Source organism: Solea senegalensis, linkage group LG13 (genome assembly GCF_019176455.1).
Source record: "Solea senegalensis isolate Sse05_10M linkage group LG13, IFAPA_SoseM_1, whole genome shotgun sequence".
In the NCBI taxonomy this organism is placed as follows: Eukaryota; Metazoa; Chordata; class Actinopteri; order Pleuronectiformes; family Soleidae; genus Solea; species Solea senegalensis.
The window spans coordinates 155,118-180,191 of NC_058033.1; the positions used below are offsets into that span (position 1 = coordinate 155,118).

General features: G+C 38.3%; 1 protein-coding gene across 1 annotated transcript; it reads left to right on the forward strand.

Moving 5' to 3' along the window:
• Positions 1 to 1,312: 1,312 nt before the first annotated feature.
• LOC122779679 (AP-3 complex subunit beta-1-like) lies at positions 1,313 to 23,819 on the forward strand. The gene is made up of 8 exons (XM_044042252.1): positions 1,313 to 1,607; positions 9,983 to 10,058; positions 10,155 to 10,229; positions 14,145 to 14,240; positions 15,069 to 15,229; positions 17,406 to 17,472; positions 22,783 to 22,965; positions 23,718 to 23,819. The coding sequence occupies exons 1-8, from the start codon at positions 1,480 to 1,482 to the stop codon at positions 23,817 to 23,819; spliced, it is 888 nt and encodes a 295-aa protein (XP_043898187.1). The 5' UTR covers positions 1,313 to 1,479.
• Positions 23,820 to 25,074: the final 1,255 nt, after the last annotated feature.

Below are 25,074 nucleotides of genomic sequence, written 5' to 3' on the forward strand. Positions count from 1 at the left end.
TGCAAGCAGCTATTAAAACACACAGAAGAAGAAAGAATATACTCTAACCCATTCCATACTGCATTTTGGGGGGAGATGCAGAAGTAACTTATGTCCTGTGATGTGTAGGCCCAATTTGACCTTGTGTGACCTCAAAAGAGGTCTTCTTCAAATCAAGAAAAGATAATGCAATGTCTGCAGAGGCCACAACAGCTGATGCCCAGCAGTATTAGTATTTCTTTTGTTGACATGTTACACAATTAATAAAAACAAAAACAAAAAACACACACACAGAGTTTGACTTGATTTTACACTATTCATTTTCACAGTGATTACTGGAGTATGTGCCCCCCAATTAGAAACAATGTCAAAATGAATAGTGTAAATTGTCCAAAACAACACACTGGTCAGCACTGAGCCTCCACAGCAGCATACATTAAACAAAATGACACAACAAAAATACGATTGTCAATTAAATGAGCACTCAGGCCTTTATCTACACATTTTATTGAAGCCAAAATGTCTCCACATGGCACAGACATATCATTAATCCTAGTAAGTCCTGTGAGGAGAGGATAATGTCTCATGAGACATAGCTGGCTGACTTATGACAGGGAGCTACTGTTTATAGTTTATTATATTTGTGAATGACTTACAGTACATACACACATCCCTGGAAAAGAGAATGCTCACTTTTGTTGAACATAATAAACTTAATAAAATGAAATGGAACTGAATACTTTAATCCTCTTGGAGTTCTGTATTTTCTGTGTGTACATTTACTTGAGAAAGGTCACTTATACATTTTGAGATAGGAAAGGCCCAGCTGTTCCTAATTATATTAACAATCCCTCTGTTCTGGTGATTAATTTCATTAATTACACCTCTGCTTTTCCTGTGACATGACAAAATAATTTGTGGAAAACGGCCCATTGACAATTAAATTCAATGTGGAAGCTATAATAATTCAAACCAATCATTTATGGACAACTGCATTGAAATATTGGATTTATAGGAAACATACTAAAGTGTATGTTTACGTAATAACAGAATTAGGTGAAAATGCAAATGAAATGTAACTATTTTAGTCGTAAAAGTACAATATGTTGAACTATGTATGCATTTAAGTCTAAATATTGAACGCGCTATAAGCAAAATATGTTGCACGCAATTTTCTGTTCACTTTCTCTGACAAGAGCGGTAGTAACGTTGTTACTCTGGCAACACCGCGACAATAGAACTATAAAGTCTAGACGAGCATTTCCACCAGCCGCCCCTGAGCTCTCTTTTCTACTTGCTACAGATCTATGTCCTTGTGCGTGGCTGATGCCCTGTCATGTGACATCATCTTGTCCAACACTTCCGCTACTGCGTGTAAAAAGAAAAGTTCAGTGAAATCCGATAAGTTTATCTCTGCGGGAACCTTTAAAGCTGCGAATACACGCTCGCGTTTATGAACACCGTGTAGCTCAAAAGCGGAAAAGCTATTATTTATCGAGAATGTCGACGGGGCCTTTGTACAATGACCAGGGAGGAGCGGAGACTGCGGTGGAAGCGGGGCAGGAGAGCACCCCGACCTCCTCCGGCGCCGGAGCTGCCTTCGGACTCTTCAGCACCGACTTCAAAAAGTAAGACAGGTCTATGTGTCTTCTGTCCACAGTTTGCAGCGCTCACCTGCGCTACACTTACACTGTTTTGGACAACTTTATGAGGCTAAATCGCAGTGTGGCTCACTTTTCAAACGAGGCCAGAAAGTCCACTGGCCGCAGCATCAATAAACCAGGCGGCGATGGCGAATGTCTGTTAGCCGTTTGCTGTGTGATACACATAATAACTAGCATCACACATGACCATGTTTACCACACACCGCTGTGTTGTTATAGCTTACCTCTAATTATTAATGCTCCGTCGTCAAAATAAACCTACTATTCTCAAAGCAGGATACAACTTTTATTCATTTATTCTTGGCCCTTTACTGACCCTATATGTAAACGGCATGGCTGTCAATAATCTCCAAATACTGAAAAAAGCTGCATGAAATTATAAAAACAATCGAACTGCACATATTTTGGCAGATAAACATAAAGATTTATCATTTTCCTTGCAGCCTGAGAACAATAAGACCATATGATTTTCATCTGGACTACCAAAGTTTGGGTCCGTTGAATATCTGCACCACTGCAGAACTTCACCAAAATGCTGTTTTGACACATTCATTTATTCACCTCTTACGGCTTTATCCTCCACATGAGGGTCATGGAGGGCACGGGTGCCAATCCCAGCTAACATAGGGCAAAAAGCAGGGTATGCCCTCGACAGGTTGTCCATCACATAAAGACAAATAATCATCCACTCTCAAACTCAATTTAGAGTGTCCAAGTTTTATTTGACACATTCTGTCAAATAATTCAATAAACAAACAATTGCAGGGTTGTTGGTGATGGATAAAGTGGGAGGATAAAGCAGTATGAGATGAATGAATATAAGTGCAGCCTACCATGGCCTTGATGGCTCAACACAAATGCACAAAAAGCCACAACATGACTGCATTTTTCATTTGCGTTGAGCTGTCAGGGCCACCGTAGCAGCCCTAACATATAGTACTCATCAGAGATGATGAAGTAGAAATGTCTTTGTTAATTTGTGAAGCACTGAGGTTGGAGAAGTACCAAAAAAAAAACCCTAGTTAAAACACGGAGAACTAAGAAAGCATAAATAAAAACAGCAGTGAGAGAATGAAAGAACATTTGAATTTTAAATTAGTGCCACCAGTGGCTCATACATGATGCAGATGTTTTCATTAGTTTCGTAACTAATGAAAATGTACTTAATAAAAAAAAAAAAAAATACAGTCTCTGCAGTTTGTGTCTGCACTGCAGTGCATTTATATGTTTTAAATAAAAATGATTTAACTAAATATTAAATATTGAGCTGATTAATTAATCGACAACTATTCGATTAATCGGTTTGAAGCTTTTTTCATAATTAAAACAAGATTGTCGCTTGTTTAAGCTTCTTAAATGTTTGCACAAAGAAATCATTAAAAGTTAATCCTTTTGGTTTTGGGACAAATGACCACAATATCAGGAAACGTTAAAACATGTTGATCAGAGTTCGTCAAACCTGGACATGATGATGTTCTCAAATGTCTTGTTTTGTCCACAAACCAAAATGATTCACTTTTATGGATTTCTTTGCTATCCAGAGCAAAGAAATGAATAAAATACTCACATTTAAGAAGCTTAAACATTCGGAAATCTTGTTTTAATCATGAAAAAAGCTTTGCACCGATTAATCGATTATCAAAATAGTCGTCAATTCATTTAGTAATCGATTAATTGTTTCAGCTTTACATGCATGTGCGAAGCTGAGCCTGCAGGTGCACTGGACTAACCACTGCATGCTTCATTGCACTGTAATCCTATATAGAGGAGACATTGTTTGGCTTTTACCCTATACATTCCCTGTAATTCACTTGTGTTTGTATATTTAGGTGTGCTGCTTTAATGTGTGCTAATGTAAAACAAGTTCTGGTGAGTTTACCTATAAACACTGTTTCCCTTTAATCTTTAGTACACAAGAGCCCAATCTTCAGTTAAAGTTACTTCTGTTTTATCACATGACATAAATTGTGTGTCAGCATAGTATTACTTGTGTTGGATTCTTTGTTATATAGAGCAAAGAAACCAGCAAATATTCACATTTAAGAAGCTGAAAAAAAACAAAAAACAATTAATCGATTATTAAAATAGTTGACGATTAATTTAGTAATCGATTATTTATAGATTAATCAATTGTTTCAGCCCAGTAATATTAGCTCAGTATTTGCTGTGTGGTGTGATTTCTTGTGAATGTTGTTTTTTTTTCACATGTGCAGATTCTGTCCTTTTCTTAGGGATTATCCAATAACCTGTGATAACTGGCAGTCCATACATATTGTTCAGCTTTAGTTTTGTTTGAACTTTTTGTACGAAACTCATTTTGGACAATATTGCTTTTAAATAAAAGCAGGTAGCAGCCTCTCATGTTTGACAGGCTGCATGTAAATAAAATACTTAGAATGATTAGAATAATATTTTCCTGTCTTATCAACCATCATTCATAGTCATAGTCGCCTCTAACTCTAAACCACCTGTTTTACATGCTCAGCCAAGCTTTAATATCATACTACGTTTGAAGATAGGAAAAAACTTCACTTACAAATTCATTTAGGTTTGACCTAATAGAATTTGTTTACACTTGAAAACATTTGGACACAACATATAATGGTGCTGAGATGTATCATTGACAGTTAATGGATACTAAATTAATCTGCCACTATTTTTATAATCTACTGTCACTTTTTTAATAAAATAAAGATGCGTTGTCTAATTTCTTAAATGTAAATATTTGTGTTTTATAAAGTTAAAGTGATTAGATTTGGTGTGTGGAAAAGATTTTTAAGGTTCAGGAAATACTGACATTTCCCTCCATTTGTGTTGTTGCGTGGATAAAACAACTAATCAACAGATTAGGTGATAAAGAACGTAATCATTAGTTGCAACTCTAGTTTCCAATACGAAGCGTGATGAATGTCTGATGAAAGTACAAACAACAGTATTAAGAAATATCAAACTGGTCTGTCAGCATGTTGTGTTCATGTGTTTGTGAGGAAACTGACACTAGAGGGCAGTCAATCATCAGTCTGACCATCGCTTGTAAAATCAGTGACCTGTCTGTTAGCTCAGCTCTCTTGGTTTAATGTTGTCTTTGTGTGTTACACACCACGCCAGATCCTCAGAGGTAAACCTCTGAAGGACATTGTTTGTGGTTGGTTCCACCGCAGCCTCTCAGAACAAAACCTTTTGTTGCTGTGAAAATTAAGATGTTAATGACCTTCTTTTGCCCGTGCTAGGGGAAAAACCTCTAAGCTGTCTCACATGACCATTTACCCAGTAAGGCAATGCTCTGTCTTTTTTTTTTTATTACCTCCAGGCTAAGCTGGTAGACCAGATAGAGAATACATGGGGCATGAATGATGCTTCTGTTTGCACATCTGTCTCATACAATACCCCTGCCTGTGTCTCTACATGTGACATGACACTACAAGTATCTCACGGTAGTCAGCATTTATATAGATTGTGTAAGGCGACTTGTTCATTAAAGTTGACGCAATCTGCTGAGTACGTTGCTCGGATGAGGGAAAGGTTGTAGCTCAATGTTTGTCACAAACATTGTGTAGACTTCTGATCTTAGACCATGTTCAGTCCTGTTCTGAGTGATCTGATCATCAAAGCACTGGTCTGAACACTCCCAATCCATCCTCAATGTGTCCTCTGATCTGATCACACAAACCTTAACATGCATTATTGCAATCCATCCCAAGGATGGTTTAGATACCACCTCCCCAGCTGGTGTCATCTGTTCCACAGCAGTTTATACTAATCAGTGATTATATGTGGATCTGTGTTTTTAAAGCGTGGAAATGATCATGTTCTTGAATGTCTTGTTTTGTCGACAAACCAAAATGATTCAGTTTTAATGGATTCTTTGTTGTATAGAGCAAAGAAACCAGCAAATATTCACATTTAAGAAGCTGAAAAAAAACCAAAAAAACAATTAATCGATTATGAAAATTTTATTTAGTAATCGATTATTTATAGATTAATCAATTGTTTCAGCCCTACAGGTAATATTAGCTCAGTATTTACTGTGTGGTGTGATTTCTTGTGAATATGGTAAGAATTCAGCTGGTCCTGGGCTCTGGTTGTGGCAGAGTATTTAACATTGAGTTAAATGGGGGGAAAAAGACGTTATCTTAAACATTTTTTTCCCCCAGTAAGGCAGTTATTCATACATTACTCTCTAAATTGAATCATTGAATTATTTGGGTTTAAGTTATTTAAGACTGAAGCATGGGTCTCAATAGTGGGCTTATTTACCCCAACCACCATCTCCTCCCTCTGGGTCTTTGACTGTAGTGTTTCTTGGCAATGATCTACAAATGAATAAGTCAGTCCGGCGTAACATCGTATTAATGAGAAGGGACTTGTTATCAATTTTGAGACTTGTTTACTGTAAAATTAGCTTAATTTTACAGTAAACAAGTCACTAAATTATAAGTAAAATCCATCTCTGACCTTCTGGCTCTGTTAGCAAATAGCAGTCAATAACCAAAGACAGTACAGAGATGGGATGTCAAGTCAAGTAACTGTTGGCAGCCACAAGGTGGCACTGATCTCTGCAGTTCATTCATCCTTCATACCATGTTTGACTTAAATAGGGGAGTATGACAGCCATCTAGTGATAGTTATTGGGTACACACTAATACAATCAAAATCTTCCCCCAGTGCAGTGAAATACAGAGCTGCATTCACCTCCACTATGTGTTTTAATGCTTTGTCCTCAGTTCTCCACAGCAGTGGGTCGATGCACATGTGGCCTGTTCATGACTGATATTAATAAGAAAACTGCATCTAATAATGTGAGCAGTGTTGCAGAAAAGATGAATTAAAGCTAATGATCGGCCATGTGTGGTGATATTTGTGTGTAGGCATTAGCTGTGGTTAATGTGGTGTCTCTTTCCAGCAGCCATTTAATTTGTTTTCCTCGTTACGTAATTTAGCATTAACCTTAAAAAAAAAAGAAGAGCACTGTGCGAGTAAAGAATGATGCTTTTAAATGTCATCGCTGGAAGAACGATGCAACTTTTTCTGGAGGATGCTCTGCTCCTTTAGCAAACAATGAAAGCAGATCTTGTGTTTCCTGTGACATTTAGACAATTAACTCACTCTTGGCCTTGCTGAGTCTGAGTTTGGCAATCTGAATCCCGACCAATGGGCAGCTGTGGATCAGTGGTAGAGTAACAGCCCGGTTGTCAAGTCAAGAAAGAACTATAATTATATAAATATACATAAAGGTCCTTTACCATTTCCTCACGCTACTCGACCCTCAGAGTCACAGGATGGTTACATGACAGATTGGGAGTCTTTGCAGTCATTGTGAGTTCACAATACGTCAAGTGCCTCTTAACGTGGGGTCACACACTGCACATTGTGAGAAGTGACACAGGAAATGATGTCATTTCATGTCTACACGACGACCCTCTGAACATTTACCAAAGCAGTGCCGTGTGTGATGTTTGCTACGTCTTTTGATGGCGTATTTCTCTTTTTCCTTCTTCTTAGCTCTTGGGTGATACGTATTACGTGTGAATATTATACGTTTATGTTTATTGTTATTGAGTTATTGCTCTGTACTGGTCTTTGATTGGCTGGAAATGAGAACAGAGGGAGTCTGCATTGTGTCGGGATGCGTTAACAAGTGTTAACCTTGACTGGTTAACTGACCATGATGTATGAAATCATGTAATATTAACGACGCTTTCCACTTTCAACTTTCCCTAAAAGCATGCTATTATGCCTTGTATAATGCGGAGATCTATTTTTGCCCCCAGTACTACACCAAGACATTAATTGTGTGATCAGCTTGTGATTTATATCAGTGATTTCCTTTGAAAGAATGGAAAGCGTGGGAGGCTAATTCCTAAAGAACTCCTAAAGTACCATTTACGTGTTCAGAGTGATTCCGTGACATTCACCCTCGTATTGTTATCTTTTAGGTGGGTCTGTCCTGTTGGCCCCGTCAGCCACACTTGGCACCGCATGTGCTCTCGGTGGTGTTGAGCTAACGTGGATTACAGCACAGTGGAAGTGATGAAAAGTAGATCTGTGTTTACCCACCATTGTAGATAAGGCCCTCCTTTTTCCCCTAGTGGGAAGTGACTGCGCACACACACACACACACACAGAGGCAGAGTCGCATACACACAGCCTGAAGGATAGAGGTAAATGAACATCTATAAGAAGACAAGAGTAACGGGTTAATGTGACTGAACCATAGCTGAAGGGCTGTTAGTTCCAGTAGGGTCATGGACTTAAGGAGAAGGAGAGAGGTTCTCCCCCGAGTGAGATGGCTCTTCCTTGACGAGTGAGGATGACTTGCCATTGGTGAGCTGGCAGGGCATCTTGTGACTCTTTTTGTCCAAGAGAAGAGGAAGAAGTAGTGAATGACAGACAGACACAAAGCCAGTGCGGTCTGGACTTTTTTTTTTTTTTCTTTCCAGAGTTCCCAGCTGTGACAGTCCCGAACGACAACAAGATTGGAAAACAACTACATACCTAAATAAAGCTAAGGGAGCAGAGCATACTGCCCGAGGAAAACTTACCACAGCTTCTGTCAACTGCCTTCACTGAGTTAACAAAAGTTCAGTCAGTTGGGTTTGAAGACTTGTTTGAGACACGTAGGAGACGCTCAAACGTGCAAAGCGGGATTACTGGTTGTTGGAGTAGCGTCCACAGCTGTGGAGGAAAGCCGGCATGGATAGTGGGTTCTTTTTGCGCTCGGAGGCTATGGGAGCCATGCGGACAGTGATGGTGTCTGCCGAGAACTTGCAGCTCAGTCTGAAGACTGAACCCAGTCAAGAAGAACAGGCCCTCACACAGAGCAACAGGAGTCCAAAGGAGACAGACAAAGTCGGGTACTGTAGTAAAATCACACACAACACTTGTGTAAGCCTGAGGACTATGCTCAACTGTTTAATGAAGTTTGCAATGTCTTTAAGTAAAAAATACATCTCATTAATATCCAGTGTTTAGGGTGTAGATACATTGAAATCCTTCAGTTGTTGCAGATATGTTGCTGTGTATGACATATGCTTTTTATCTAATTTAGAAAGTGTCAACCATGACATAGTTCTCAATCAGAAGGCATGAACTGAGTAAGTGATATTTTTACATCACTATTGCTGTTCCACTGCTACCATTACTATACTACATAAGTTTGTGTTAAAAAAGGATCGTGAGGAAAAGTTCATTTATTATTTGTAATGATGCTGCTAGTTTGTGCATTTAAATTCCCCATGAAAGATTCTTATTTTTCCACTGACAGTTTTTAAAAAATGAATGAATTTTATGAATTTTAATGAATTTTATTATGAAGCAAGACATAACATTAGTGTTGAGTAAGTAAGTAAGTAGCAAATCACAGGGGCGGCTTTTGAAGCTTATGTTGCGATCAAATCTTTCGGTGTTTCATCTTGTACCTGATGGTGGTGCAAAATGGATGGTCACAGTCTTATAACATATTTGGGAAAGCACACAGAGAGTGCAAACCTCTGCCAAGGCCGCACAGTTTCAAAAATGATCAATACTTGAGTTACATGATAGTGGGGAAATGTGAGATATGCAATAATGTTGTTGAAACTTGTGATGATCTTGTAATCTGAGATAACTTACTGGGAGAAGACAAAATAAAAACAGTTATCTTCATGGGAACAATCCTCATGTATCACACTCAGATGGATCTTTCACAATGTGTCTCTGCATCTTCATATTGGGCAGATACACGCCCAAATCTCACAAGGTTGACGATTGATTAAAACAAAAATCCTGATTCCGGATGTGTCTCCATATCGCCTCCTAAATCGAATCATTTCCAGGGCCACAACCTTCCTCCCCAGAAAATCTCATTCAAAAACGTCCTTGGTGGACATAATATTCCTGATGTGACCATGAATGTCTGCCTCACATTTCCTGGCACCAGGTTCAACATTTCTGTCCAAACGTTATCCTGTCTTGCGGTGTCACGTCTCAAACAAAAAGCCTGCTGTGAAGCCTCACAATGACACTGTGTGAATGTGACAGCGTGGAATGAGCATTGTCATCACATGAGAGAAGAGCGGATTTGGCTGAAATTGTTGCGTCGCAGCTTTTCTTGCTGAGAACATACTTGCTGTTTGTTTTGAGTGTCAGTGTGCCGTTGACTCCTATGGCGCCATAGGAACCGGTGTTGACCCTGTAATCTGTGAAGCTTACACAGATGTGGCAGACATGCAGCTTTCACACTACCTTTGGTCAAGCTCCCACTTCTAAAACTGATTAGTCAAGTCACCTCTGCAGATGAGGGTCATGTTGGTTGACCATAATAAGACGTCTCAATGTTTTTTTTTTCTTTCTGTCCTCAGGAATGAAGACCTTAAAGAGATGTTGGAGAGCAACAAGGAGTCGCTCAAACTGGAGGCCATGAAGAGGATTGTTGGTGTGAGTGTGTTATATCAAATGTCTCTTTAAATGTTGTGTGTATTAGTGATAATACTCGCGTATAAGTTGGTTCATAACTGTGTGGTGTATTTTCAGCTCATCGCCAAAGGGAAAAATGCATCGGAGCTGTTTCCGGCTGTTGTGAAGAACGTCGCGAACAAGAACATAGAGGTATGACATTTATTACAATCGCTCACTCACAATATCCCGCGAGAAAACATCAATCGTTTTTTTTTATCACCTCAGCTGACCGTTATGATTCACTTAATATTGTGCAACCTAGCACATGAGTTGTCTATATGACGTCAAAAGAGGGAAATTGCTCCTACGCAACAATAGTGGGCTCATGTTAAAATATTATATGATAAATAAACAAATAATAATTATAAAGGTAAAAAAAAACCCACTACTCACGCATCTTAGTCCCAGAAGCAGTACTTTCTATTATAATGAATAGAATTCCATATTTAACACTGAATTTAACATATTTCCTGTACGTCCTTAATCTTTGACCCCATGACCATGTCTTTAACAGTTTAGTTTAGCCTCAGTGTTACTTTTCAAATTGACTATTGAATCAACCCTTCCTCTTTTGTGTATGCTCAGTTATGTAGATCAATGTTCCAACTTGTGTGAATCCAAATTCTATCTGCAGAGATCAAAATTTGATTCATTTGCCATTAGACGATTAATATTTAATTGTCTTTTGGGTTGTCAAAAAAATGCTCATCAATGCTAAATGCACATTTACATGATTATTGATACCAACAAGGCCTCCTTCTGTAACAGACAGTAATATTTAACAGGATAGCACAATAGTCTTCCTCTTAAAATCCCAATTGAACCTGAGAAAAGTTGACCAGCAACAAGACAAACAATGGTTGGCAGCCTGCCGTACCAACTTTATTTGAAAATATAGGCCTGTTCATGTTTTGTGATCACCCCTCTACCGATATTAAAATGGTTTTGAGGTATTGAGGAGTATTTTCTTGTTCTTGAGTTTGAAACGTGGATTGTTTTTATATTAAGTGAAGGCAGTCTGGAGGTAAAAATGTATTAAAGAGCCGCAATGGGGCGACTCCAGTTTGAATGGAAGTCTGTGGAAAAATAAGCCTACTTTTCACTTAGATTTCTAACATCAGTTAACGTTTTCCTGTGGAGTTAATGGTCTCAATCACTAGTTTCAGGTCTTCTTCAATAGAACATGTCCGTTTTATATATATGTGTATATATATGTATGTATATGTATGTATGTATATATATATATATATATATATATATATGTATGTGTATATGTGTATATGTATATATATATGTATATGTGTATATGTGTATATGTATATATATACATATATATATGTATATATATGTATATGTATATATATATGTATGTATGTATGTATATATATATATATATATATATACACATATACAGGTGTGTGTGAGTGTGTAAAAGAAATATACATGCAATCGACACATTTATATTTAAAAAACAAACTCATTTTAAGCCTAAATATTTGTGTGATAGCAGACTTTGACCACATATAAGCAATTTTTATTGTTTCTAGCGCACATATATGTAAATATCCTTCATTTAACTTGAAAAAGCCAAAGAAATGAACCAGGTGTCATCTGAAATGAAAGTGTAATACATATCATCAACAGTAGATATTTCATTTTAGAGTGTATTTACTGTGTGTCGTCACTCTCCTTTGAGAAGCAGGAACATCTCGAAAGAAAACTTTTCATGAGCCCAGAAAAACATCTCATAAATATCAGGATATAGCCTAAAAAATATTATTATTCATAAGCCATATCACCCCGGCCTTAGCTACCCTTATTTGTGAGCAATTGTTGAGTTATGGCCTGTGATTCAAATTTCCCCCTTATCAGCCTGAAAGTAGAATAACTACTTCTGTTTTGCAAATCATTAACCATTGCAGCAGCAGCAGCAACAGCAGCAGCAGCAGCAGCAGCAATAAAACAAGATGCTGCAAGACACAATGAGCCTTTGTAAATGTAAATTCTGCTCCTCTCAATCATGTCGACTGTGAGCTATGCCTTGTCACACTATTCAAGTGAATGACCAAAACACTAAGCAATAGCTCAAGAGGGGTTCCCATGCCCAGAGCCTGTGAATATTGATTAGCAGCAGCAGCAGAATAATCAGGTAGCATTTGGGGCAGCATGTGAGCATGGGGCCTGAAAGCGGGCGCTGCGTGCAAGGCATGCAGCCGAGGCAGCTCGTGGCAGGGTAGGGGAGCAGGTGGGTGGATGTAATTGGCAGAAGAGAGCCCACACTCACGTCTCCTCTCCCCCCACCTCATAAACACCAGCTGCTAAGGTAGAGTGAGGTCTTGGGCGATGTTTTCTCTCTATCCCTCTCTCTAGGTTTCGTTTCCTAGCTCTATCACGCTCTCTCTCCTCACCTTTGGCCCGTCTCTCTGAAAATGGCCTCTTCCCTTGTTCCTGCCCTCACCTTCACTTTTCTCCTCATCACCGCGAGCTAACATTGATCCCCGCTAAATAGAAAGCAGCCCGAGAGCGTAGCTGCACTTTATTGACGGCGTTGGCGTGATTTAATAGCAATGTCCTTCATTTTCTGCGATAATTGCCGCACTTCATTTTAACACCACCGCCGTCTGACGTGAATTAATATTTTATCAAGCCTCTGAATATTATTATTTTTTCTACTAGTAGAGAAATTATGGGGGGAAAAAATGACATAAAGTAAAATTTGATTTTGTGCAAATTTCACTTGCAAAGCGTGTAATCACCCACTTAACATTTGAAAATGAAATCAGTTCAGTACTTTGTGCTCATAGGAACCAGATTCTGGAGGCCAGATGGGTTTTGTCTCCTTTTTATAGTGAGTAATGCCATTAATCCCCGCAGTAATGACCGAAATGATGACCGAGAACTGTGGTGCACTGCTGCAGGTCAATACTCACTGTTTTAGAAAGCATGGTGCTGATTACCGAATGAAGCTATTGGTGACTGCACCTAAACTGTAACCTTGCCCCTGACCTCAGCCTTAAATCGGCTCTCAAATTAAATTACAAAAATTCCCACCAGTAAGAGATTGATTCAAACTATACTCCCCCCCCCGCCCCCCCCTCCCACCACCAGTTCTTCACACTCTTTAACTCCACAGCCTTACAGACGGCGAACAGCTCTGTTTATTCTCTCCCTGAATAGTTGATGTGAATCAACGGAGGAGCAACCTTTTGGTCTCCACTTCAACTTGTCAGAGAGTGGGACAAATATTGTCTCAGGCTTTCCTGTGAGAAAAGAGTAGAAGCCCAAACAGCACAGCAGCGGGGTGCAAATACATTCACCGGCAATTTCGGCAAAAAAAAAGAAAAACTTATAACCTCATTCTCCACCTGAAATAACACTAGATTGAGTCTGCAGCAAGTGATATAAAGACAGGAAAACTTTCTGCATCAACATTCTTCTTTTTTCTTTTATTTTTTTTTTCCCTTGAAAAAATAAATTAAAATTTCCCATAGAAAAAAAACAAGCTAAAAGAAGACTTCCTTTGTTGCTGATTATTGTTCTTTTAATCTCTTTCCTTCATCTTTTACTGGATTTGTTGCAGGGCTACAGAAGAGTTCATTAACAATGTACTGTACGTCGCAATATAATTCCTTCAGTATCAATATAAGGTTAAATTTATATGGATTTAATCTTCATGCACTATCGTAAACACACTCTGAGACGCATACTTTAATACTAATAATGCAATACTGCTTAATGTTTTACCTCAGCTGTGTGAAAGGATTCTGTAAGTGCTTGTTGTTTTCTGTCCATGAAGATGTTTAAAAATGACAGTGAACTTGTTTATTCAGCCCTAACTAAGAAACTTCTCTTAATCTTTCACTGTATGACACTTTGATAATGTATTTGGCCACGGTGCACAGCCCGACCGGATGTTACAACATCCTGGAAATAAAAAAAACCCCAAAAAACAACTCAAGTTTCAGAACACATCTGGTCTTCCAGGTTGATTTCCCTGTGTGCTGCATTAAGTCACTCTTACAGCTGCTTCACTTGATTGCTTCGTGATTTAATTGTCCTTTGCAGCTTAAGAAACTCGTATACGTCTACCTGGTGAGGTATGCAGAGGAGCAGCAGGACCTGGCTTTGCTGTCCATCAGCACCTTCCAGCGGGCCCTGAAGGTAACATTTCATTTTCTTCTGTTTTTACTGACACGATACAAATCTGTAGTTATTGATGTGGATATGTGCTTCAGTGTTTTGACCAGTTGGGTCTCCAAGAAACTGTTGAAATGGACTATTAGGAACTCTTTTTAGTGGCTCTCTAACCTAGAGAACAAACAGTTTTTTATTTTAAACTTGTTATTTAGCACAGGTTTGCACATTTTTGTTTTCATGAACGTAATTAATGTGGCTAAATGCACTTTTTCATCTAAAAACATTGTTTGACATGTATTTAAAGGTACAGTGTGTAAAATTTTATTGAAGTTACTTGTTGCAGCTGAATTTCCTTCACCTCACCCTTCTCTTCCAAGTGTGTCGGAGAACCTTTGTAGCCTTAAGTTACCATCAAAAAAAGACATTTACATTATAGATATGTTTAGTTTATCCATTGTGGGCTATTGATGCCAAAATGGCTGCCTTTGAGAGCTGACACTGCTCCTGAAGGCGTATTTTGGTGTATAGAAAATCATCAGCTCACCCATTAAGGCAATTGTACATTCATAAAAAAAAAGATGATTCTTGTATTTTTAATTTCTGCTAAATGAAAATAACTGTACATAGTTTACACACTGGACCTTAGTATTTGGACTTAATATTTAATACTCTCTCTGTCTGTCTTTCTGTCTATCTATTTTTATTTATATGCATCAAATTTGTGTATAATTTGTTATTATTAAACTGTTATATTTTGTCCGAGGAAATCAGCCTCAGCATTGACCATAGAGAAACCCGTATCAGTCGACTTATAGAAGACATTGTCTCACTGGTTTCATTTCTTTGTGGCAGGACCCAAACCAGTTCATCCGGGCCAGTGCGCTGAGGGTTTTGTCCAGTATCCGTGTCCCCATAATTGTTCCCATCATGATGGTGGCCATCAAGGAAGCTGCAGCTGACCTTTCCCCGTATGTCAGGAAGACCTCAGCCCATGCTATCCAGAAGCTCTATAGGTACAGTTCTCATTCATTTCAACTCCTGTCCTTTTCCCAGTGTACAAACACTAACAGAGAATCGATTTGTGAAGTGTGTCTGCCTCTACTCCACCAGGGGGTGATATGCCACCTTTCATCATAATAGTATTAGGCATTTTCCAGTTTTGCTTGCTGCTAGTTGTTAGCATGTTGAGTGCTGTTTAAAGTCCTCTTACCACCCATGAACTTCACAATATTAATTCTAAAAGCTGACAGACTCTAAACCTGTACTTGCCTGAATTTTCTCCATGTTTCTGTAGCCGTTATCCAAGGCTACATTTACACTTTATGGTGCAAGTCACCCATCCTGATCTTTTCTTTCCATTTAGCACTATCAACATGTAAGTAGGTGAAAAAGTACATGGATTTGGATATTAGTAGATTGGTTTCATCATGCCTCATTTGTATTTGGAAATACATTTAATATAAATCAGATATTCTCCTCCCTGTCAACCCCTGACTCCTAAAGTATCGAATGATGTGGACACTGTCTTTCAAAAGCTAGACCTGCAGTGTAAATGCAGCCTTATTCCTTCATGTCCTGGCGTCTTCTATTATTGACATGTTTAATCTCAGGGTGGGATCAGCATCTCCTGTGCAGAGGGAGTCAGACTCTTGTCCAACTGAAGGTGCACATGCAGTAGTAGGTCCATTTCCTATCGCATTATGTGGGTGCATTAGTCCAACTTTGAGTTCAATTTCATTAGGACTAACATGCTTATATGGGTTTTAAATTATTATTATTTCTAATATCACATAAATGTACTATACCTGATTTGGCTCTCCATCCCACTTCATTCTTGAGCAGTGAACTGAGTCGCTGTGACACCCAACGTTGAGTAATGTTGACATAAAGGGTTTTGCCTCGCTTTTGTTTTCCTTTTATCAGCGGAGTCTTACTGAAAGTGGCATACTTGATTCAATCATAAATGTGTCTGAAATCTCAGTGGTTTTTATGAACATTCTACCTCTGTAGTTGATGTGTACCATTTCACTTGACTGTCTAAATTATGATTGCAAAATTCATCCTCTTAAGTGCATTTAAAATATAATGTAAAAGACTGTAACTAGCTAACTCAGGGTTTGTAACCTTAAGGACTCTTGTGTTGTGGAAAAGTTAAAAAGTCTTTAAATAAAAGACTTTGTGGCAGCAAACTCAAGTCTTCATTAGGATGACAAACTAGAATTGATGTACAAACATGACAAAGATTAATTAGAAAAACACATCTTGTTATAAAACCAGGTTCAAGTAACAAACGTGGATTAAAAAAAATAAGAAAAAAATAATTTGTCATGTCATTGCTGGTTAATTTAATTAGTATGTTGATTATTTCCTTCATTAACCGATTCATTATTTTTTTCTGTAACATAGTGAAAGCAGGCCACTGCTTAGAGCAGTTTTGTGTGTGTGTGTGCGTTGACATCATTTTCACAGGTTTGACAAATATTGAATGACTGGTTTTTCGTACATCTGGTTACCACAAAAGTTTAACAACATTAACCGGCTGAAACTAACTCTGAGACGAGGCCCATTAAAATACCTCAGAAATGTGACATCATGTCATCTATATGTGTGTATGTATGTATATATATATATATATATATATATATATATATATATATATATATACATACATATATATATATATATATATATATATATATATATATATATATATATATATATATATATATACATACATATAATGTGTGTGTGTATATATATATATATATATATATATATATATATATATATATATATATATATCTATATGTATATGTATGTATATATGTATAAAAACAACAATGCCACAATTCCTAAGGTCATTGGAAGATATAAAGGATAGATGAAAGCACCAAATTATCAACAATATGATCAGCTTCAACTGGGAATGGATTTTCTGTTTACAGTCTGTTACATGGGAGATAGTGAATGAGTGATTAACACACACAACCTCAGTCAGAGAGTAAAACTTGCTCATCGAGACAGAGAATTGAATTGAACATCGAATCTGTTGTGAGCACGTGAACATATCGGCATTCTGAGCACACGGAGACGACATGATTTAATTTGTAAGTCCATCAAGTTTTCATATTATGTGAATAATTGCCGTTCCTTTGTTGACACGCGTTCATTTCTCTCCCGTGTCTTTAGCCTGGATCCAGACCAGAAGGAGCAGTTGATTGAAGTGATCGAGAAACTGTTGAAAGATAAAAGCACAGTAAGTACACACTGAGCTGCTGTACACTACATTTCCCCATGTAGGAGAGCGGAGACCACTGGAGGGCGCCCCAGTCAAATAATTCCCCCCTTAGCTCTTCATCCCACAGCTCATTCGGCAATGCCATGGTTTGTTAACACCCACTTAAACCCACACATCTTCAGATGCTCCTTGTTAAGTGTCCATTTGGAGGGAATTTTCTCACTGATGTTAGTGTCGGCTTAATTTTCTCAAAGGCTAACTTCTCTTTCTTTTCTTTTTTGTTCTCTTTTTCTAAAATGGACTGTAACACAGTCAGAATCCCACATACTCTGTTTAGGCCCGTCAGAGACACAATGTGGTGGCAGCCTATCAGAAGTAAATTTTTGGAGGTCACAGTGAAAAGTAAGGCCGTTAAAAAAAAAAAAAAGAAGCAAATATCACATGTGTAGATGCCGGCTAAGGAATGCAGATTGCGTTCGGTCCGTGTGCGAGTCATGCACGGTTTGTCGTAATCGTGTATTCATAACGTATACCTATCATTATACAAACAAAACAAAGCAGCTTTAAGCCAAGGGGGGATGGAAAGCCCACTACCAGATGCATAGCATATTTAGCCCCAGACGCTAACGAAGACAGATGACTTCTCCCCGTTGGAGCCCGCACTGTGAGTCTGGGGACAGAGAGAGGGCACTATCATCACACAGATGCACAAGCATGCAGCTACTGATGAATAGGGGGAAAACCTAAACGTAGTGGATATATAATAGCCATCCAAGCCATTTTTGTGATATTACGACGGAGCTACTGTATGTAGCATTTGGTAGTCCCACCATAATACACAGTATTCCTGCAGTATTCTGCAAAACTAAATGAGGTGCTCCTGGTTTTCCTCTTATGTTGCTGATTGGGGGGGGGGGAAATGCAACTACACAAGTACATCAGTTTATTTGTATTGTCATTATCCGCATTAGTATTACTCAACCATGTTCTCTGCAGGAATACACAACAGGCTCGTCCTCAGACTATCCATAAATACAGGGTGATCATCTCAAATGCCCACAATCCATGCTGATCAACTCGCCTGATTCGTCACAGCGGCTTTCAGTAATGAGGATGTGTTGAGTCCATATTGGTTAGAACATTTATATACACTTCCATACACATACATTCATTTAAACATCAACTGAAGTTACAGTGCATATGTACAAGCAAATAATAAAGCATGTTGTCCACAGTGGTTCAGGCTGTCATAGTAGTAATAATTGTAGTTGTAATTATTAGTAATAGTTTGGCAAGGCTACTTTCTAGGTAGGGATAAAAAGATGCTTTTTAGTGATCGCTGGCATCATGGAAAACTTAAGAGGCGGTGTATTTATCACTGGACCTGGACTTGTTTTGTTTCTATAATGAAAATCACTCTGGGAATGGAATTGTTTAGAGATTGATGGGTTTGTAACATTTATGCACCAGTTAAATTATCTTTACGTTCTGAGACTTCTTTACGATGCTGAATAAGTTGTCGGTGTGCTCAGGTGATGATGGTGTTTTGTGTAATAGGCATTTATTTCTTTTTTTTTAAGCAACAGTGGCAGCCCTCCCTCTTAGATGTGTCATTGCACCTGCTCGCACCATCATAATTTACTATACCTGTGTTTTATACAAATAAACAGTTTGCTTTTGAAGATGACTCACAAAGCTCCACTAATGGTTAACAGATGGTTTATTCAACCAGTTTCTTCAAACGTGTCAAGTTTGCAAAATACAGTGACCTCAGATCTAAAAGGATGAAATGAGGGGAAATATGAGGAATGATGTTATTAATTACCCCTTCCTTTGTCTGCTATAACATGTCAAAAATATTTTCTCGATTACTGACACTTAGGTATAATCTTTTCCGGCTTAAAAACAGCCAACTCTCTGCTTCTGTAGTGTAACTACAGACCAGTGAAATCCTGTGTAAATGCTCTTTAGCTAATGTCACTATGCTTCCTGTTAAAGAAGGAAACATTTGGTTATTGCTCCAGGCTGCAGCGTTGTCCAGGCCTAATGACATTTACCTTTACAGATGTGCATGTTTGCTTAAATGGCTGTGACACATGGGATCCTGCTTATAGGCAGGATGGTTTAAAGAGAAAATGGGAAGGCCTGATGACAGAGACAACATAGGAGTTTGTGCAGCTGTTTTACTGTGATGGATCTATTATCCAGCCATTACAAGATAAATGATCGATCCCTCCCTCGCTCCCCCCCGTGTGCCTTCTGCAAAATTGAAATGAGAACAGAAAGGAGGGGCGGGGGGGTACTATGATTAGGGGCTAGGTGAGACGCCCATTAATTTAAGAGTAAAAGGAGGGAGAGGGACGAGTGCGGGAGAAGCGCGAGCGCGGGGAGGATAGACCGACCCGACACCGGGCCATCAATCAAAAAGGCGCACGTTGTCTCTCGCGTGATGACCCAGCACTCTCTGCCTCTCTGGCACCCTAATTAGAATTCATAGCAAAATAGATGCAAGGAAACGGTTTGGGCCCTTCATAATTTTATAGGAAATTTATTGTTATTAGAAGAACCATTTGCTTAGTGTGATTTTTCCATTACCGGCTTGTCACGCAGGGTAGATAATATGGTCGTGGGTGGTGGAGGAGGAGGAGGAGGTGTATGAACTCCATAGATTGGGGTGTCAGTTTTGTTGATGGTGCATGTAGTTTACCTTGGAGCTGTGTCTAATGGGGGAAGTTGGTAGAGAATGCACAAAGCCTTGCATTGGGATCCACACGCTCAGAAATAGTGTTGCCTTTAATGGGCTCAGAGACATGAGAAGGTCTATGGAGAACGCCCGGCGAGAATGAAGCCCGCATGCAAAACTGTGTACCAATTCACACTGAACATTTAGAATCTAACTGATGACTTTACTGAAAGGCTATTTTAGCACAGACACAAGCCTGTTCTATTCAGTTTTCATGATTTTATTCATTCGGTCCTCTTAATGTATTGCATCTCATCATTGTTTGTAAATAGTTTTCATTGGAACCTCGTATAATATTCCCCCCTTTAGCAGTTCACATTTATAAAGGAGCATTCAGAGAAACAGGGACTAGATGTGTCACTCTCATAATTCATTATAAGTTAAATTGTTTGGTTTTTGAAATTACTTAAATCTCCATCAGCAAGTTCTCCTCTAATAGTTAATAGATTATTTTAATGGCAGATGTTTTGGTAAAACCAGTTCCTTCAGTGGTGACTTTGCTTCATGGACTGTCTTAGTAAGCAGCGAGTCGGTCTGTTAGGAAGAGATGTTGCTCTTGAATATTTAAACCTGATTTTTCTGTCCAATCAAAACCTGTTTATATCAAGGCGGCGGCAGAAATCTGGGCAAAGAAACAACAGAAAAAATAAATAAATGAAACCATCTAAATGACAAAGTAGTCATTTCTTTTTTCACAGCGCCGTGGCTTGTCACAGCAAGAAAAGCAGAAGGTCGAAATTATATATACAGTAATTCACAATGACTGTGTTCCACTTGGTTGTACTTGTTAGCTAATATGCACAACACCAAGGTCCTCAAACTGTCACCTCTAAATGGAACGCAGTCAATTTTGGGGAGTGTTAATTACTCCTATGTCTATTGTGGTGTGATCAAGGTCTTTAGTTCTGAGGGTTGTTTTGTTTAATAAACGACATCTCTTACTCATTGCTGAGTTTAAGAATTATATATACTATGAACACAACACAAAGGGAAGTCCCTTCACTGTCACACTCCGCTTTAAATTCTCCTTGGACTTGACTGTTGAGCATTTAAATAAATGTACCCAAAACAATGTTTTAGAGTTGGTTTCAACAGCTGAATCCACGTATGTACAGGGACTGTGCACAGTTTATTTTCCAGTTTATCCTACTTACAATGACTCAAGTAATGTCGCTGAAGAACAGTTATTTCACAGATTACACAGATTATTTGTGGTACGGTAAATATCATATCTACAGAGTTACAGAATAGTATATGTAATAATAATATTCTTATTAGCTGCCATGAGGTTTTGGTCGTCAGTAGTTACACCCTGAGTTAGGGCTCAACAGTTCATTGGTTTCAAATTGAAATCGCAATTTTGAACGCCATTAGTAAGTCACACATGCTGCAATTAAATTCCTTCATTTTTATTCCATCTAGTAGTTGTAGTTGTTTGTTTTATACTGAACTGAACCATGACTTATATAAAATTCTAATCACATTTGCAATAGCCAACTTTATTATGTAATTATTCCTCGCTGAATCCACGAGTAAGAGGATTTCCTCAACTCATAGGATTTCCGTGTTATATTTATATAACTTAAGAAATATGGGTGTCATAGAGGCTAATGATCGCTTTGATTCTAGACCCTGATTTCCAAGACAGGAGCCGTGCCAGTACGCATTTCATGCACACACAGTGATGCACACACAATCAATGCAGGCTCATGACAACGCTGATGGGTAAATGCACCGGGTTCCCACAGGGCCACCGGGGGCCAGAAGGCTTTAATTGGGAAGACCAGATTCTGCTCCCTTTCTCTCCCTTCTTCTTCACCCTTGCCTGCCCGTGATAATGCTGTTTGCATATTAATACACCATCATGTCACTCACTCAGTGTCACATTCAGCAGCAGCAGTGTTAGGAGTGCTATGCAACAGCCAAATGTGTTTCCCCCTCCTTTTCTACTTTCTTTTCCAGTGAATTGCACATCCTGTCTCCCTTTCTCGCCACAACAGATCATCTTGTCCTCTCCCTTGTGTCCTCCTCTGTTACACCAACTGTCCTCATGTCCTCCTTCACAACATCCATGCATGAACCCTCTCTGTGGTCTTCCTCTTATCCTCCTGCCCGACAGCTCCATCTTCAACGTCCATTTTTGTCATCTCACTTCATTTCCAGTGAATTGGACATACAATTAGGTTTTTTTTAAAAAAAAAAAGAAATGAAATGTTAAGATGTTAAATGTTTAAAATAGATGCAAGAACCACTTATTGATGGATTGAACGGTTTATTAAGTAAGCGGGTGAAAAATTAAAGTGCAAACATTTTCCCTCTGATTAGCAACTAACCACTTAAAAAGCAAAAATAGATGTAATCAGAGATGTAAATTGGCCTTGTGTTTGTTTTCATCCCCAAGTGCGATTCCAGCACCTGTTTTTACAAGGGTCATATCTGTTAACCGGCGTTTCATTTCTCTGGAGTCTCTATCTGTATTATGGTTTGTTAAAGATTTAAAAGTCTTTGTGTAATTTGTGAAGTGCTACACATTCTTACCTCTTCTTCAACTTAAATCTTAAGCTCGTTTACATTTTCTTCTGTAGCTGGTGGCTGGCAGTGTGGTGATGGCCTTCGAAGACGTTTGTCCCGATCGCATAGACCTGATCCATAAGAACTACAGGAAGCTTTGTAACCTGCTGGTGGATGTGGAAGAGTGGGGCCAGGTGGTCATCATCTCTATGCTGACCCGCTACGCCAGAACCCAGTTCGTCAGTCCCTGGAAGGAGGTGAGACATTCACGACTCTCACGACATGCTATTCCTGCTCATGCTAACGTCTTGAGGATATATACCATCACACCTCTGAACAATAAAACATCCAGAATCTGAATCATGAATATGTTTTCTCACTAGGAATCTTGAATCTCTGGGATCTTTAAGGTTAAGTCAGGTGATTAGTAATTCACACACTAGAAATCCTTAAAAAAATAAAGATCGTAATTTTACTTTAGACAATTTATTCTTATTTGAAATGTTCTCTATAAACCTTGTTTTAAAAAAGTCTAAAATTATTTATTTCTATTTAATAATGTCCTTCAATGTGTATCCTGTTTTTTTAAAAGGCGTGGGGTATACAGAGAAAGTATACAGAGATGTAGTAAATCACTATTTTACTTTTTATTTGGATTAGCTACAAGAAGGAAAAACTAGCCTTGCCTTTAAAAAATACAATTCCACAAATGAGAAAAGAAGTAACAAAGTCCTGATATAGTCATTTAGATTTTAAGATTTGAGTAGAAGTCCTGTTTTTTGACTCACTCTCATTCCTTTTATACATTTGAGTCTTATTATTTTCTGTATGGAAAATGTATGACTATTGGGAAAGTAAAATATTTCATAATGCTGTGAGTGTGCTTATCCAACTTTCTAAAATCACCTGTTTTATTCCGTTACATCAGTACAAATGATGGTTACTGTAAGTCCATGCATAGTTGAGCTGATTTTGACGTGGTGTGCAATCAAGGTTGTTTGTGTTCCAGGGCGCCATGTTCGATGAGAACAATGACAAGGCTTTCTACGAGTCTGACTCTGAGGAGAAAAAAGACCCGACGGAGGACAAACCTTACATCATGGATCCATAGGGACTTGGAGGTATAATTACATTTTATTTTAACTTCGGAAGTGTTATTTTTGTAGTTTGTATCATTGTTTCGATTGGAAGTGAAATTTCGTAACATTGTTAATGGCTCAAAGTAAGTCAAGCAGGGGAAATTGAGACACGTTCAGAGCTGGTGTTAACATCTGTCCAATCACAAGTGGACATTGCTGAGTACAGGTCTGAACCAGTCGCGGCTCGTCAATAGTCAACAATGCAGACAGAAGTAGACAACTTCTGTTAAACATAAATAATTCAAAATAATTTTGTAATTGAAAGATTACTCACATATTGTATGGCATAGCTTGTTGTGCACACTGTTGGTTGTATTTAACTATTTTCTGCATAATTACATATCTTTCATATGCCGGCAACATGAGTGTGTGCTCATGTGCTTCAGCCTTTGGGAGAATTACAGTAACTGCTGGGGCATGCTCTTGTGTGCAGCTGCAAATCTGACTGTGTCACTGCTGACTGAGTTGATGACTGAGTTTTTTTGGTTTGTTTTTTAGACAATTGTCTTATTTACCTTTGCCAAATAATTTTTTTATTTCCTTAAAAAAGTAAGGGCTGTGTAGAGAGAAAATTAGAGAAAAGCCATCTTAATTCAAATGATAATGTCCATCTCCATCTCATTCCATGTCCATGAGGACCATAAGAACTTAATTTATCATAGCCTGAATAGGACTTCTTGTCCATAATCAGAGGTTGTTTACGGATGCAGTTGACCATATTACTTTATATAATATAGCTACTCATTACTGCTAATATTACTCTCATCCATGTTTCATCTAAGGATTGTCCTTTTCTGAGGGTCACATGAGGAATTATGAGATAATATATGTTATGAATTGTCGCTATGCAAATAAAATTGAATGAATTCATTAATGTTCTTTTTCATGCGTGAATGCAAAGTGTCTCCAGGGGCACCTCTCTAATTGTTTACTAACCTTAGTAATTAAATGGTTTATGCCACATTTACTAGCAATTGCGTAAAGGTTAGTAATTAATATTTACATTTACCCCATTGGTGGTGTAAGTCTACTATAACCTAGGCAGCTGCTAGCAAGGTCAAGGTCAAGGCATCTTTATTGTCCCAAAGCAGGGAAAATAGGATATTCAGATATTCAGAGATATTACACAGATGGACAACAACAGATAACATCATAGGCAGAATAAACATCATGGCAGATTAAAAGAACCAATAGTAAAGATAAAATATGATTAAAAAAATAATAATA

Coding starts and splice junctions, on each gene's coding strand:
- LOC122779679 (XM_044042252.1), top strand. CDS start 1,480: ATGTCGACGGGGCCTTTGTACAATGACCAGGGAGGAGCGGAGACTGCG. Junction 10,230..14,144: donor TCGCGAACAAGAACATAGAG/GTATGACATTTA, acceptor TGTCCTTTGCAG/CTTAAGAAACTCGTATACGT. Junction 17,473..22,782: donor TGTTGAAAGATAAAAGCACA/GTAAGTACACAC, acceptor TTTCTTCTGTAG/CTGGTGGCTGGCAGTGTGGT.